This window comes from Geotrypetes seraphini, chromosome 16 (genome assembly GCF_902459505.1).
Source record: "Geotrypetes seraphini chromosome 16, aGeoSer1.1, whole genome shotgun sequence".
NCBI classification, from domain to species: domain Eukaryota; kingdom Metazoa; phylum Chordata; class Amphibia; order Gymnophiona; family Dermophiidae; genus Geotrypetes; species Geotrypetes seraphini.
In genome coordinates this window covers 21024737-21038818 of record NC_047099.1, presented here as the reverse complement: position 1 = coordinate 21038818, position 14082 = coordinate 21024737, and the positions used below count along the sequence as shown (strand labels likewise).

At 45.2% G+C, this 14082-nt stretch overlaps 1 protein-coding gene across 1 annotated transcript in view; it reads left to right on the top strand.

The window, feature by feature from the left end:
- The window catches only part of MAP11 (microtubule associated protein 11), a 48588-nt gene extending 35269 nt beyond the window's left edge, over positions 1 to 13319 (top strand). The window contains exons 10-11 of the mRNA XM_033925486.1: positions 10067 to 10260; positions 10347 to 13319. Of these exons, the coding sequence (XP_033781377.1) occupies positions 10067 to 10260; positions 10347 to 10500 (348 nt within the window). The 3' untranslated portion in view covers positions 10501 to 13319. The remainder of the gene's footprint in view (positions 1 to 10066; positions 10261 to 10346) is intronic.
- The last annotated feature ends 763 nt before the right edge of the window (positions 13320 to 14082 follow it).

The window sequence follows — 14082 nt, the reverse complement described above, 5'->3', positions numbered from 1 at the left end:
ACAGTATTCTCTCTAAGTTGCGCTGAACCCGCAGCAGTGGTAGCGCAGTTTAATGTTTTCAGTCATAATGGGTGTTCAGGGCCCTTAGGAATCCTGTATTCTTTAGAAACGAGCAAGGGAAATGCAGGCGTATTCACAAGATAACGTCGCCAATGGAGCTTGTGTAACAGAGTTTCAGCTTGGAAAAGCCTTTGGCTTCTCTGAGCCTGCATGTGGTTCCCATCTAGTACTGGTCCCTATTTCCACCAGTCTACTTCATCTATCTGCCTGTGAAGAGACTGCTTTCCTCCCGCCCTAATCTGCCGCTTTCCTGAACTAGCAGCAGTAGCAGTAAACTTTAAATTCAGTCATTGTGGGCCCTCCTGCACCTCCCTGTGACTGCCGGTCCACCACCTCCAACATCAATTCCTTGTTCCGGAAAGGAGCCGGCAGCCACAGGGAGGTGCAGCAAGGTCCCATAATGACTGTATTTAAGTTTACAGCCACTACTGCTTGTTGGAGAAGCATACAGCAGTGGTGGAGAGGTGAAGGAGCAAGATACTGGATGGCATTCGGGTGGAGGGAGAGAGAAGGGAGCAGGAGAATGGTATGGAAGGGTGGTGGAGGGAGAGAGAAGGGAACAGATGCTGATGGAAGTGGAATGAAGGGAGAGAGAAGGGGCAGATGCTGATGGAAGAGGGGTGGATGGAGAGAGAGGGCAGACATTGGATGTTGGTGGGGAGGAGAGAGGGGAAGCAGATGCTGGATGGAAGAGGGGAAGAGAGAGAGAAAGGAGGAGGGAAGATGCAGGAAGGAAATGGAGAGAGGGGGCAGAGGCTGGATGGAAGTAGACAAAGAGAGGAGAATATGCTGGATGGAAGGGGCAGAGAAAGAGGGCACATGATGGCAGGAGGGGATAAATAATAAAGGACGCACATGCTGGATGGGGGAAGTGGATAGAGTTAGTGAAATCCTAGAGGGGGGTGAGGGAAATTGGTGGCAAGCTATAGGTAGACCAGGGGTGCCCACGCATTTTGGGCTTGCGAGCTACTTTTAAAATGACCAAGTCAAAATGATCTACCAACAATAAAAATTTTTAAAACACACAAAGCACACTGTACGCAAAGAAAATGTTAATTATCATTTATATTCCGGGGTTTTTTCAAAGAGGTCACGGCAGATGACTCTATGCAATGTCACCTCAGTAACAACCATACAAAAATAGACAAATATACCCTCTCCCATTTTACTAAACTGCGATAGCAGTTTTTAGAGCAGGGAGCTATGCTGAATGCCCCGCGCTGCTCTCGACGCTCATAGGCACCCTACGCAAAAAAACGCTATTGCGGTTTAGTAAAAGGGAGCCATAGTGTAAAATATAGACAGCAGATATAAATTCTCAAAACGGACACATTTTGATCACTAAATTGAAAATAAAATCATTTTTCCTACCTTTGTTGTCTGGTGATTTCATGAGTCTCTGATTGCACTTTCTTCTTCTGACTGTGCATCCAATATTTCTTCCCTTCTTTCAGCCTCCTTTATGCTTCCTCTCCTCCAGACCTCATTCTCTCCCCCAACTTTTTCTTTCTTTCTCCCTGCCCCCTTCTTTCTTTCTGTTTCCCTTCTTTCTTTGTCTCTTTGCCCCCTCCCCTTCTTTCTATCTCCCTGCCTTCCCCCTTTCTTTCTTTCTCCCTGCCCTCACCCAAGCCACTAGGTTTTGCTGCCGCCGCCGCCACCATCGGAGAACAGGTCCTCAAGCCACTAGGTTTGTCGCTGCTGCCGCCATCAAGGTACAGGCCCCCAAGCCACCGCCGCCCCAAGCTCTCCCTGTAGAAGCATCTCGCTGACCAGCATTCCGCTCCCCGAGGTCAATTCTGATGTCGGAGAGGAGTTCCGGGCCAGCCAGGCAGCGATTGGCTGGCCCAGAACTTCCTCTCTGACGTCAGAATTTACGTCAGGGAGCAAAATGCTGGGCAGTCTGAAGCTTCTGGAGGGAGGAGGGTGGTGGACGTCGAGGAGAGGCAGGCTGATCGCCCGGTAGATCGGGATGGCAACATGAGTCTATCACTGAGCCCGGGATGGGCTCCGCAATCAACTCGCGTTGCCTTCCCGATCTACTGGTCAATCGCGATCGATGTATTGGGCACCCCTGAGGTAGACACAGTGAAAAGGGAAATTGAGGACTGGATACTAAGAATTTAATCTAGATATATGCAAAAAATAAATTGAGAAGAAAGACGAAGGAAGAAAAGGGAAGGGAGAGGAGAGATTGAAATGCTAGACGATGGGGGTGGGGTGTGGAGATGGAAGGAAAGGAGAGAGTGAAATTCCAGATCATGGGGGTGTGGAAGAGGAAAGGGAAGGAGAGAAGAAAGATTCCAGACCATTGGGGAGGGAAGGGAAGAGGATGGATGCCAGACCAAAGGGGGTGGAGTGAGAGATTGAAAGGGGAGGCAGACAGTTTCTGGAAGGGGTATAGAAGGAGAGAATATGCCATATAAAAGGGGCAGAGAGAGAGGGCAGACAGTGGATGGAAGGAAAGAGTGATGAGAAGATGAGGAAAGCAGAAACCAGGGAAGACCAAGGCAGAAAAAATTTTCAATTTTGTTTTTTGCTTTAGGATAAATAGCTGTGTTGATAAATATTTATAAATAGAAAATGGAAATAAAGTGATCCTTTTATTGAACTAATTGTAATACAATTTTGAGTAATTCAGAAACCAAAATCCCTATCCTCAGGTCAGAACAGGATACAGTAATAGCAGTATACTTTACTGACCTGAGAAAAGAGGTTTTGGCCTCTGAAAGCTAATTGAAAAACGTATTATCCAATAAAATGATATCTTATTTTACATTTTTGTTTTATTCCCCCCCCACCCCTTTTGATGAAGCTGCATTAAGTTTTTTTTATGCCAGCCATGGCAATATTAGCTCCGACGTTCATAGGAATTCTATGAGTGCCAGAGCTTTTATTGCCACGGCCGACGATAAAAAAAAGCCTAATAAAAGGGCTTCATAAAAGGGGGGTTTATAAAGCCACGTTAGGGTTTTTTTTATTGCCGGCTGTGGCGGTAAAAGCTCCAATACACATAGAATTCATATGAGTGTCAGAGCTTTTACCACCATGGTTGGCAATAAAAAGAACTCTAATGCAGCTTCATAAAGGGGGGGTTATTTGTTAATTTGTAAAGTGATGATTGCTAGTTCTGAAGTTTTTTTTCAAATTTACATCTGCTATCTTTTTATTTTGCACAACATTAGGGGACATGCATCACTTTTTCTGTTTCTGTGGTGTTGCATTGTATGCAGTGTCCAGCTTCTTGGTGGTTCAGTTTAACTTTTACCTACATATTTCTATTTAACCCCCTTCCCCCTTCCCCACATTTTTTTTACAAAACCATAGTGTGATTTTTAGCACCGTGGCGGTGGTAACAGTTCCAACGCTTATAGGAATTCTGTGAGCATCAGAACTATTGCCGTCATGGCCTGTGCTAAAAACCGTGCTACACTTTTGTAAAAAGGGGTTAGTTTCTGACTACATATTCTATACTGGGCGAAGCTGTGTTCTGTGTGTACGAAAGACATGGTTCTCTGTTAGCAGTACTCCACTGGTTGCCGTACATGAAGAAGGACACGGTACTACTCGAAATGGTCCAGAGAAGAGCGACTAAGGTGGTTAAGGGGTTGGAGGAGCTGCTGTACAGCGAAAGATTATAGAAACTGAGCCTCTTTTTCCTCGAACAGAGGAGATTGAGAAGGGACAAGATCGAAACATTCAAGGTACTGAAGGGGATAGACTTAGTAGATAAAGACAGGTTGTTCACCCTCTCCAAGGTAGGGAGAACGAGAGGGCACTCTCTAAAGTTGAAAGGGGATAGATTCTGTACAAACGTAAGGAAGTTCTTTTTCACCCAGAGAATGGTGGAAAACTGGAACACTCTTCTGGAGTCTGTCATAGGGGAAAACACCCTCCAGGGATTCAAAACAAAGTTGGACAAGATCCTGCTGAACAAGGACGTACGCTGGAGGGCTTGTCTCAGTTTAGGGCGCTGGCCTTTGACCAAAGGGCCGCCTTGTGAGTGGACTGCTGGGAATGATGGACCACTGGTCTGACACAGCAACGGCATTTGTTATGTTCTTAGCACTGACTGTGCAGGTTCAATCTGTGCTAGTCTGGTTTGTTTAGTTTTACAATGAGTGTATTGATGTTCTGCTGCTCACTGCAGTATGCCAGATGCTGCCTTTTCCTAGGTACACTCTTGTGCGATGTGTGGATTGTTACTAAAAATCATGGTTTTCATATAGATGAGGGGGTGTCAAAAAATATGGGCCACAGGTGTCACATATGCTAGGTATGCTTTCTCTTTAAAGACGCTTTTGAAATTTAAGAAATTAGGCATGAATACTGTAAGAAACTTTTCTCCTCATATCTAGGATTATCTTTTATTCTAATCCAGGGGTGTCAAAGTCCCTCCTCGAGGGCCGCAATCCAGTCGGGTTTTCAGGATTTCCCCAATGAATATGCCATGAGATCTATTAGCATATAATGAAAGCAGTGCATGCAAATAGATCTCATGCATATTCATTGGGGAAATCCTGAAAACCCGACTGGATTGCGGCCCTCGAGGAGGGACTTTGACACCCCTGTTCTAGTCTCACAGCTCTGGTTTCAATCAATACCCTTCCCTATTTGTTCTTCCCTGACATGTTCGGTACTATATTTTATTGTACTTCTTTCCTGGTTGTGAAGTAAGTATAATGTGTGTCTGATTGTATTTGTTCATGGTTGTTAATTGCTCCCCTTTTTAAATATTGTTAATTGCTTAGATAACCGATAAGCATTTATATCAAATTTTAAATAAAACTTGGAAACGCCACTGCTTTTAGGAAATTATCCAAACCTTTTCTAAACCCCACTAAGCTAACTGATTTCATCACATTCTCCAGCATCGAATTCCAGAGTTCAATTACACGTGTGAAGAAATATTTTCACCAGTTTGTATAAAATCTACTACTTAGTAGCTTCATCACATGCTCTCCAGTCCTAGTATTTTAAGAAAGAGTGAATAAGCGATTCACATCTACCCTTTCCGCTCCACACAATATTTTATAGGCCTCTATCATATCATCCCTGAGCCATCTCTTCTCCAAGCTGAAGAGCCCTTGCCGCTTTAGCCTTTGCTCATAGGGAAGTCCCATTCCTTTTATCATTTTCGTTGCCCTTCTCGGTACCTTTTCTAATTCCACTATATCTTTTTTTAAGATACGGCGACCAGAATGGCACACAGTGTTCGGGGTGCGGCCATATCATAGAGCAGTGTTTCTCAACTTCTTCAAGCCAAGTACCCCCTAAGTCTAACACAGGGGTCCCCAAAGTCCCTCCTTGAGGGCCGAATCCAGTTGGGTTTTCAGGATTTCCCCAATGAATATGCATTGAAAGCAGTGCATGCACATAGATCTCATGCATATTCATTGGGGAAATCCTGAAAATCCGACTGGATTTGGCCCTCAAGGAGGGACTTTGGGGACACCTGGTTTAACAAATATCAACCGAATTCCCCCACCCAATCTCCGCCCCAGACCCCATAATAATAGTACTAATTGTAATGCAATTTCTTCCATCCATTTTTCATATACACACAAAATAATCTTATTAATACATAATGGTAAACACAAAGCACACAGTATGCAGAGAAAATCTTAATTATCATTTATATTTGGGGAGGGGTTTCAAAGAGGTCAAGGCACATGATTTTAAAATATGCAATGTCACCTCAGTAACAAAACATAGAAAAATAGACAAATATTGTGCAAAATATAGACAGCAGATATATATTCTCAAAATTGACACATTTCAATCATTAAATTGAAAATAAAATAATTTTTCCTACCTTTTCTGTCTGGTGATTTCATGAGTCTCTGGTTCTTCTCCTCTGGTTCACGAGTCTTTCTGCCTCCTGCATGCTTCATTTCCTCCAGACCTCATTCCCTTCCCCAACTAACATCTCTCTCTGTCCCTCCTTGAGTCCAACTTTTCTTCCCTCTCTTCTCTACCCCTATTGGCAACGTCTCCCTCTCACTCACTGTCCATCTGTCTTGAGAAATCCAGGCATCTCTCCCATTCAGTGAAGGGCTACTGCCACATCCAACATTTCTCCTTCTCTCATTCCCTGGAGCGTGTGCAACATTTTTCACCACTGCCCACCAGCCCCATGCCCATTTCTTCTTCTATCACCCCTCTCCAGCACTATGCCACATCTCTCCTTTCATCACTATGTCCAATATTCCTCCACCTTTTATCCCTTTCAATAGACCCTCTGTTCCCTCTCCACCACCATATCCAACATTTTTCCCTTCTGTCCCTCATGTATCTCTACCTCTCTTTATGCCCAATTTTCCTTTCTTCCTTTCCCCATGTGCACCATGTCTTTCCCTCTCACTCCACACCTATATCCAACAATTGTCTTTTCCTGATATTTCACCCACCAGCATCATCTCTTTCCCTCCCTCCCTTCCTAACCCCCAGCCCATGCAGCATCTGTCTTTCCCTTATCCCCACCTCCAGCCCCCACTCCTCTTAGCTGGATCCAACCTCTCCCCGGTTCCCATTCCCCCACCTACCAGCTCCCTGCCACGTTATTTTAAAATCTTTGGGCAGCCGGAGGCATAAAAAAGCCATCTGTCTGCCTGTCCCGGAAGTGTTCTTTTTGCAGCATTCTGCCTACGCAGAATGCTGCAGAAAGAATACTTCTGAGATGGCGGGAAGCTGGCTTTGTTGCATCTCCGGCTGCCCAAAGATTTTAAAATACAGCGGGGGGAAGCTGGTAAGTGGGGGAATCGGGAATGAAGCCTGTCTCCTGCCATCTGCCAGTGCCCCAGAAATGTTATTTCTGCAGTGTTCTGCGTAGGCTGCAGAAAGAACACTTCCGGGGCAGACAGGCAACGACAGGAGGCTGGTTTCATTGCACCGCTGGCTGGGCAAAGTTTTTAAAATACAGCTTCGGGGAACTGGTAGGTGGGGGAATCGGGAACTGGGGAGAGGTCGGATCCAGTTGAGAGGAGTGGGGACTGGGGTTGGGTTGGTTTTGAGTATGGTGGGCAGGAAGGAGGGATCCCCAGCGGCGGAGGCGGGCAGACAGTCAATATCCGTGGTGGCGCGTATCCATAAGGGTACGCGTACCGCATGTTGAGAAACACTGCCTTAGAGCGATATGAAGTTATTATAACATTTTCATCTTTGTTTTCCATTCATTTCCTGAATGTTGATCTAGAAAATGCTGGAGCTCAAGAACACAGAGCACCAAACTAGGCATGACCAGCAACAAATCTCATCACTCTGTGGTCTCCAAAAAGGTTAAGTGAGTTAAAGATACTGGTACATACCCCACCTTGGGAAGGATCTGGAGACCTTGGACCAATCCATGGAGGGGAGTGGCAGAAGCATACTCTGTGCTAGATTGAAAGGGAGTTACTCACCATTATCAGATTTTGCATTATTCTCTGTACTATACACATACATCGCTATATAAAGAACAAATCTCCCAAATACATCTCAAATTACAAGAATCTCATATGATTAATTTTGACACCTCAATGACTCAGCAGCAACTGCAGTCAGCATGAGATGGACCGTTGTGTAAAAGCATCAGGGCTCCATAAAGACCTCCATCACCGCCTAGCAGATGTGCCATGTCTGGGTGACAGTCTCTTCAGAGACAAGGTCAAGAGCGCTCTGATGTGTGAGAACTCCTCTGTGCGGTTGAGAGACCAACCTTACCAATTTTTTAGATGTTTACAGGCCCAATATGGGAAACATTCCAGATGCAGAATTGACTCCTGGTGACCCCAGAATGAGAGACTCCTCTCCCAGAACCTGCCTGTCCCTCAGGATTGGAAATGTAATAATGATGCACCACCACCACTAGCAGGAACTTAAGCAGTGAACTTCTGCACAGCTAGAGCAGGCACCCCAGCTAGAGCCAGTCAGGTATTCAGACTACCCACAATGAATGTTCATGAGAGGGATTTGCACACATTAGAGGCAGTACATGCAAAGATCTCTCATGGATATTCATTGTGGGTATCCCAAAAATCTGACTGCTCTGGGGTGCCTCCAGGACCAGGTTTGGGAATCACTGATTTAGAGAGAACATTGGACTTGTGATGAGGGTTGTTTGAGATGAAAGGCTCCTGAGGGGAAAGGGAAGGAACAGACTTCCCTCTGTGGAATTATTTGGTCACATTTCATTCCAGCCCTGGACAGCAGTTGAATTGATAGGACAACACTGTCAGCCTTCAGTCATTTGGGTGTCTCTAAATAACTTCCTTAGAACAATGTTCCTGAACCCTCTCCTTGAAGCATGACTAGCCAGTGAATGTTCATGAGCTAGATATGCCTACAAAGAGCCTGAATCATATAGTAATCTTGAAAACACGATCAGCTGGATGTACCTGCAGGAGAGAGTTGAGAAGCATAACATAACACAAAGTTATGGGACGGGGGGAATTTGTTCTATTGAAAAATGCTATTATGAGCCTTGCACTGTTGGCGGTTTCTTTTTACTTTGTGTTCTGTTTTTGGCTCAATAAAAACTATTTAACCATAACACACAGTTATCAGCTTTGTGATAGTGACAAGTGGCATTTGCCCTGGGGGGTACAATTTCCTTTTGCCAGTCACTACTTGCCCTCTAGTTCGCTCTAGTTAAAATTGTATTGGTTTAAATTGGAATACAGGATATGCTATAAACTGTTGCTGATGGTCTATCTTTGCGCGCATGGTTTAGTGCCTAAGTGCCTAGTGGATAGTATTCTGCCATATGTTCTGCTTCAAAAGCTGCGCTCTGTAGATCATACTGACCTACATATTCCAACGGTCAAGCAATTGAGGCTGAAGGTGTCTAGGGCAAGTATGTTTTCCTGTAGAAACCCTCGTGAATGGAATGAGATTCCGATGTATGTACGCCAGCAGGAAAACCTGAATAACTTAAAGAGATTTCTAAAGATGTATTTATTCTACTACTAATTATTTCTATAGCGCTACCAGATGCACGCAGCGCTGCACAGAGTCACAAAGAAGAAGATAACGCCCCTGATCAAAAGCATTTACAGCCAAGACAAGACAAACAGGATATCATAGATGCAGTTAAGGGGAACAGTTAATCAGCTGGCTGGGTTGGAGGGCATAGGAGTAGAGTTAAGGATTGAAGGCTATATCGTGGTGGGTTTTCAGTCTGTTTTTAAACAAAGGAAAGGGCTTGATGGACAAACTTGGGTAATTTATTCCAGGCATAGATCAAATAAACAAAGTCTGGAATTGGCCATGGAGGAGAAGGGTAACGCTAAGAGCAGCTTATCTGAGGAACGGAGTTCTCTGGGAGGTGTGTAAGGAGAGAGGAGAGATATTGAGTGGCAGCAATAGGAGTCAGATGAAGTATGAGAACTGAGTTCCGTTACATATTTGGGTGACGGGTCAAAAACGCGCGAGTACAAAGGCGCGCGGACAACTGAGCGCAGGGCTTAATTGCGCCGAAGAAAACCCATATTTTAAGGGGCTTTGATGGGGGGTATGGGGGGGGAACCCCCCCACTCTACTTAATAGGGATCACGCTGCCTCACGTTGCCATGTTGGGGGGTGTGGGGGTGTAACCCCCCACATTATGCTGAAAATTTAACTTTTTCCCTAAAAACAAGGAAAAAATTGTTCCCAGTATAATGAAGGGGGTTATAACCCCCCAAACTCCCCACAACGCCAGTATGATCTCTATTAAGTAAAGTGGGGGGGTTCCCCACCAACACCCCCCGTCGGAGCCCTTTAAAATACGTTTTTTCTTCGGCGTGATGAAGTCCTGCGCTCAGTTGTCGGCGTGCCTTTGTCCTCGCGCGCTTTAGACTATGAATCCATATTTGAGCTCTGGTCACTTATGTGTTTTGTTTTTGTGATTCATTGATTGTGCGTGTATTGTGTTTACTATTGTGCATTTGTTGTGACCCGCTTTGTATAAAAGCAGGATAGAAATAAATAAACTAGAAGTGGTTGTGTCTGTGTTTTAAATCCTTATGTCATTTTGCTCCTGTTCTCACAGCTTAGTCAGCACATGAAGCTGAAGCTCCAGTTCACAGCCAGTGTCTCGAATCCACCACCAGATGCCCGGCCTGTATCCCGCAAGAGTAGCCCTAGCAGCCCAGCTGTGCGGGACCTAATGGAGAGACATCAAGCTAATCTGGGTCGTTCACAGTCCTTCTCGCACCAGCAGCCATCCCGCGGCCACCTCACCAGGTGAAGAATGCCCCTATGCCTTCCCAGCATCGCTGCTCTGAGCAACTTTCTGTTTCCTGACCTGATCTCTCTCTCATTTTTACTAGGACTGGCAGTGTGATGGAGCGACGAGCAATCACTCCCCCGGTAGGGTCTCCCATTGGGCGACCACTCTACCTGCCTTCAGAGAAGACAGTGTTGTCTCTGGATAAAATCGCCAAGAGAGAGTGCAAAGTGTTAGTGGTGGAGCCGGTGAAGTAATTCTTTGTACACTGTGGAAAAAATGGCTCCTGCCACTCTTCTTAGAATGGTCGAGCTTGTTGGGTGCCGACCGGTGCCATTCTGAGCCAAGCTATAGGGACATGTCATTGCAAATAATGTTGAGTTTACAGCTGTAATTCAGCCACCTCTCTTCTTCATGCTCCTTTTAGAGTTCTGAGGGTTGCTTGTGTCCAGACTCACCTTTGGCAGTGCCAAGGAGCTACAGCTCCCACCCCTTTAGAAAATATTGGAGGGGAGGAAAGGGGGCAGATGCATAAAAGAGAAGGGGGTGAACCTCATCTGGTTCGGGTTATGGGAATGAGTCAGGCACTTAGTGGGAGCTGTGCAGGTACGAAAACTCATACCATAAATGATGTATAATTGGCCCTCTCAGGTGGAGGATCTGCTTTTTCTGTCCTTACCTCACAGCAGAACTAAAGCTTTGCAGTTTGAGTGCATTTGCTGTGTACGGTGGCTAACTCTTGTCATATTCCTGCAGGAATCTTTGAAGGGGGGACACAGCCCCACAATCTCTCCGGGGGAGCTGTGCCCCCTTTTTCTACTAGTGTGCATTCTTAAGCTTTAGCAGGCACACATCTCATGTTTGCACATCCTTGGCAGCTAAGTGTAATTGGTTTAATTTGTTATCTAATTCTTTTTTTAATTTTGCACTAAAATGTGGGAGATGCCCATTCCCAGGTACTTCAGTTTTGCATCTTCTTATCCTTCGTTGCAGAAGTCTAGGGACAGTGAGGGCCTCTGCACAGGCACTCTTGAGTCCAGTTTACTCCAGGATCTAATCTCAGCCTAAAGTGTTAATCCTCCAGAAAAGGAACACTACACAGACTGAACCTGCCTAATAGGAAACCCAGAATAGGTAGCTTTAAGTCCCAGGAGCGAGTGTGCAAGTGAGGAACGAGTTGCGCTTCGTCCTTTAAATCTTTCATGCTTGAACCATCTGTGACACTGCTGCCTGTTGTAATTTTTGGTGACAGGTCTGTTAGCACTTCTCATAATGGTCATCGTGCCTAGTCCTCCAGGGATGCCCACATGAATATGCATGAGAAATTTGCATGTCGTAGCTCCATTGTGTACAAATTTATTTTATGCATATTCATTGTTGGTATCCTGAAAGCCTGACTTGACTTGAGGACCATTGTGTTAGAAGCTTGCTTTTCATTCCCAGTCCTATAGGGATGCCAACTGGTCAGTTTTTCCAGAATATTTCTAATGTAAGAATTTCACCCCCATTCTTGGGCCACACACTAGCTTTCAGGCGACCCACAATGACTATGCATGAGAGCAAGTTACATGCACTGCCTTCTTGCTATGCAAAGCTATTGTGTGTATTTCCTGAAAACACAGCTAGTTGGGTGGGCCTTTAATACTGGGTTAAAAACTTACTGCTTTGCAGATATCATGAAAACCTGCCCTGTTGGTAACCCTAGAGTGAGAAGAAAGACTAAAAAGTTAAAACTGCTGGCCAACATCCCAGTTGGGTTGTCAAAACGTCTAAGAATATGCATATAACTCAATCTTACATACATTCGTGGTGGAAATCCTGAAAAGCCAACTAGGTTGTGACTAGGGTTACTAGACGTCTGGGAAAACCCGGATCTGCCCTCTTTTTGGAGGACTGTCTGGGTGCCCAGACGGACTTTCCAAAACCCGGTAATTTGTCCGGGTTTTGGAAAGCCCCGACCTCTGGCTGTGTCTGGAGGGCCTCTGCACATGCACAGATGACGTAACACACATCCGTGTATGCCTGGAGGCCCTCCAGACGCAGCCCAAAGGTCAGAGAAGACGAGGCTTTGTAGGGGTGGAGCAGGAAGTGGCTTGGGGCAGGGCAAGAGGTGGAAAAAGGCAGAGCTGGGGATAGAATATGGTAGGGCCATGTGTCTGGGTTTCGTAATTGAAAAATCTGGTAACCCTAGTTGTGACCCTTGACTACTGTCATTCCTGAGTTGGTTAAAGTACTCAAAATTTCTTGAGAGTTCTTAACAGGTGTGGAAGCATCACTTGCTTGTAGTACCAGTGGTGAAATCTTACAACACTTTATGTGCCCAGTCTGGGTTCCATTGTCAAGCTGTGTCCTTGAGCCTATTCTGTATGCTGAAGAGCCTGCATGCTAACATTACCTTTCATTCCTAGAGACACTGTGTTATAGGCTCCTGGGTCCAGGAAGGGAGTCCAGTGGGCGCCTTCCTGTCACCAGAAGATGCCTTTGTTACATTTCCAGTTTAAGTTTACAAATATTTTTTTTATGTATATATGTATATTGGACTTGTGTGTGTTGGTTGCCATAGGACATTGTACTGGAGTTGTTGAACAGAATCATGTACTGGAGTTGTTGAACAGAATCATGTACTGGAGTTGTTGAATAGAATCACTGCTGTAGATTCTTTTTTTTGGGGGGGGGTGTCCTCTACCCCTGACATACTACTGAAAAGCCAAAGGCCTCTAATGCTACTGTAATCCTCACACCATTGTGTGTTGCGGGTCCAGTCTGTATTCTCAGCTTTTCATACACACAGGGTGAGGGTGTGTGTGTGTTTGGGTGGCACATCCTCTTAATGGTGTGGGTTGGGGGAAGGTCCTTTTGGTTTCTCTTAATGGTTTGGGTTGGGGGAGGGTCCTTTTGGTTTTAGACATCTCATGATTTGCCCTTCACAATGCACTTTTGTGGTTTCTTTATCCCCAAAATTGTTTTTAGTTAACAGGAGTAAAGCACTTTATTTGTAGACCAGTTCTGGAAACAGCACACTGATGACTGAACTGCAAAGGTGACTCATGTCTTGTAATTAAACGCATTAGATGGAATTCAATGTTTGTTTCCAGTGTTTCTTGACTTAAGGTAGGCAAAACAATTACTTGAGTGGCCAGCTATCTCGGGGCCTGGACCTGGCCTAGCTACTGTACCATCTGGTAACTAGTCTTATCCTGAACAAGAATAAAACAGGTAGGATTAGTGTGAATGAGTGAGTTCCTGAAACTACACCCCCACCCTCCCTCCCTCTAAAGCAAGAGCAAATGATTTGTTTCCAGTTGGGATCTGCTAACCAGACTGCTTCTAGAGTGGAGACGTTCTTTAAGGAACAGATATAACTGGTGACAGGGTGGAGTTTCTATAACAAATGTCTTTGCTAATTACATGCGTTTCCAGTCTTGATTATAATATAGACACTGCCCCTCATATCCTCCATTAGGAGGCAACCTGCACTAACTTTTCTACATAAATTTGTCAATATATTGAAGCTATCTGTGCATAGGGGGGAGAAGGAATCTGGCCCTTGTTTTTAGGCACCTCTCCAGACCAGTACAGTTCACTGATGGGTAATAGCTCACCATGACCAACAGGTGGAGACTGAGACAAACCTTTGGCTGTACACTTCTCCCTCCGTATTTACGGTTTCGATTATTCACGGTTTTTAGCTTGCTGGCTCCTCCCCCCAAATTATGTCAGCTTGCATAGAGAAATCACTGATTCCCAGCACTTTCTTCACCGTGTTTTGCCTCCCCTTCAGCAACAGACCAGGTCTCCCACCATCTTATTCGCGGTTTCACCATATTCACAATGGTTTT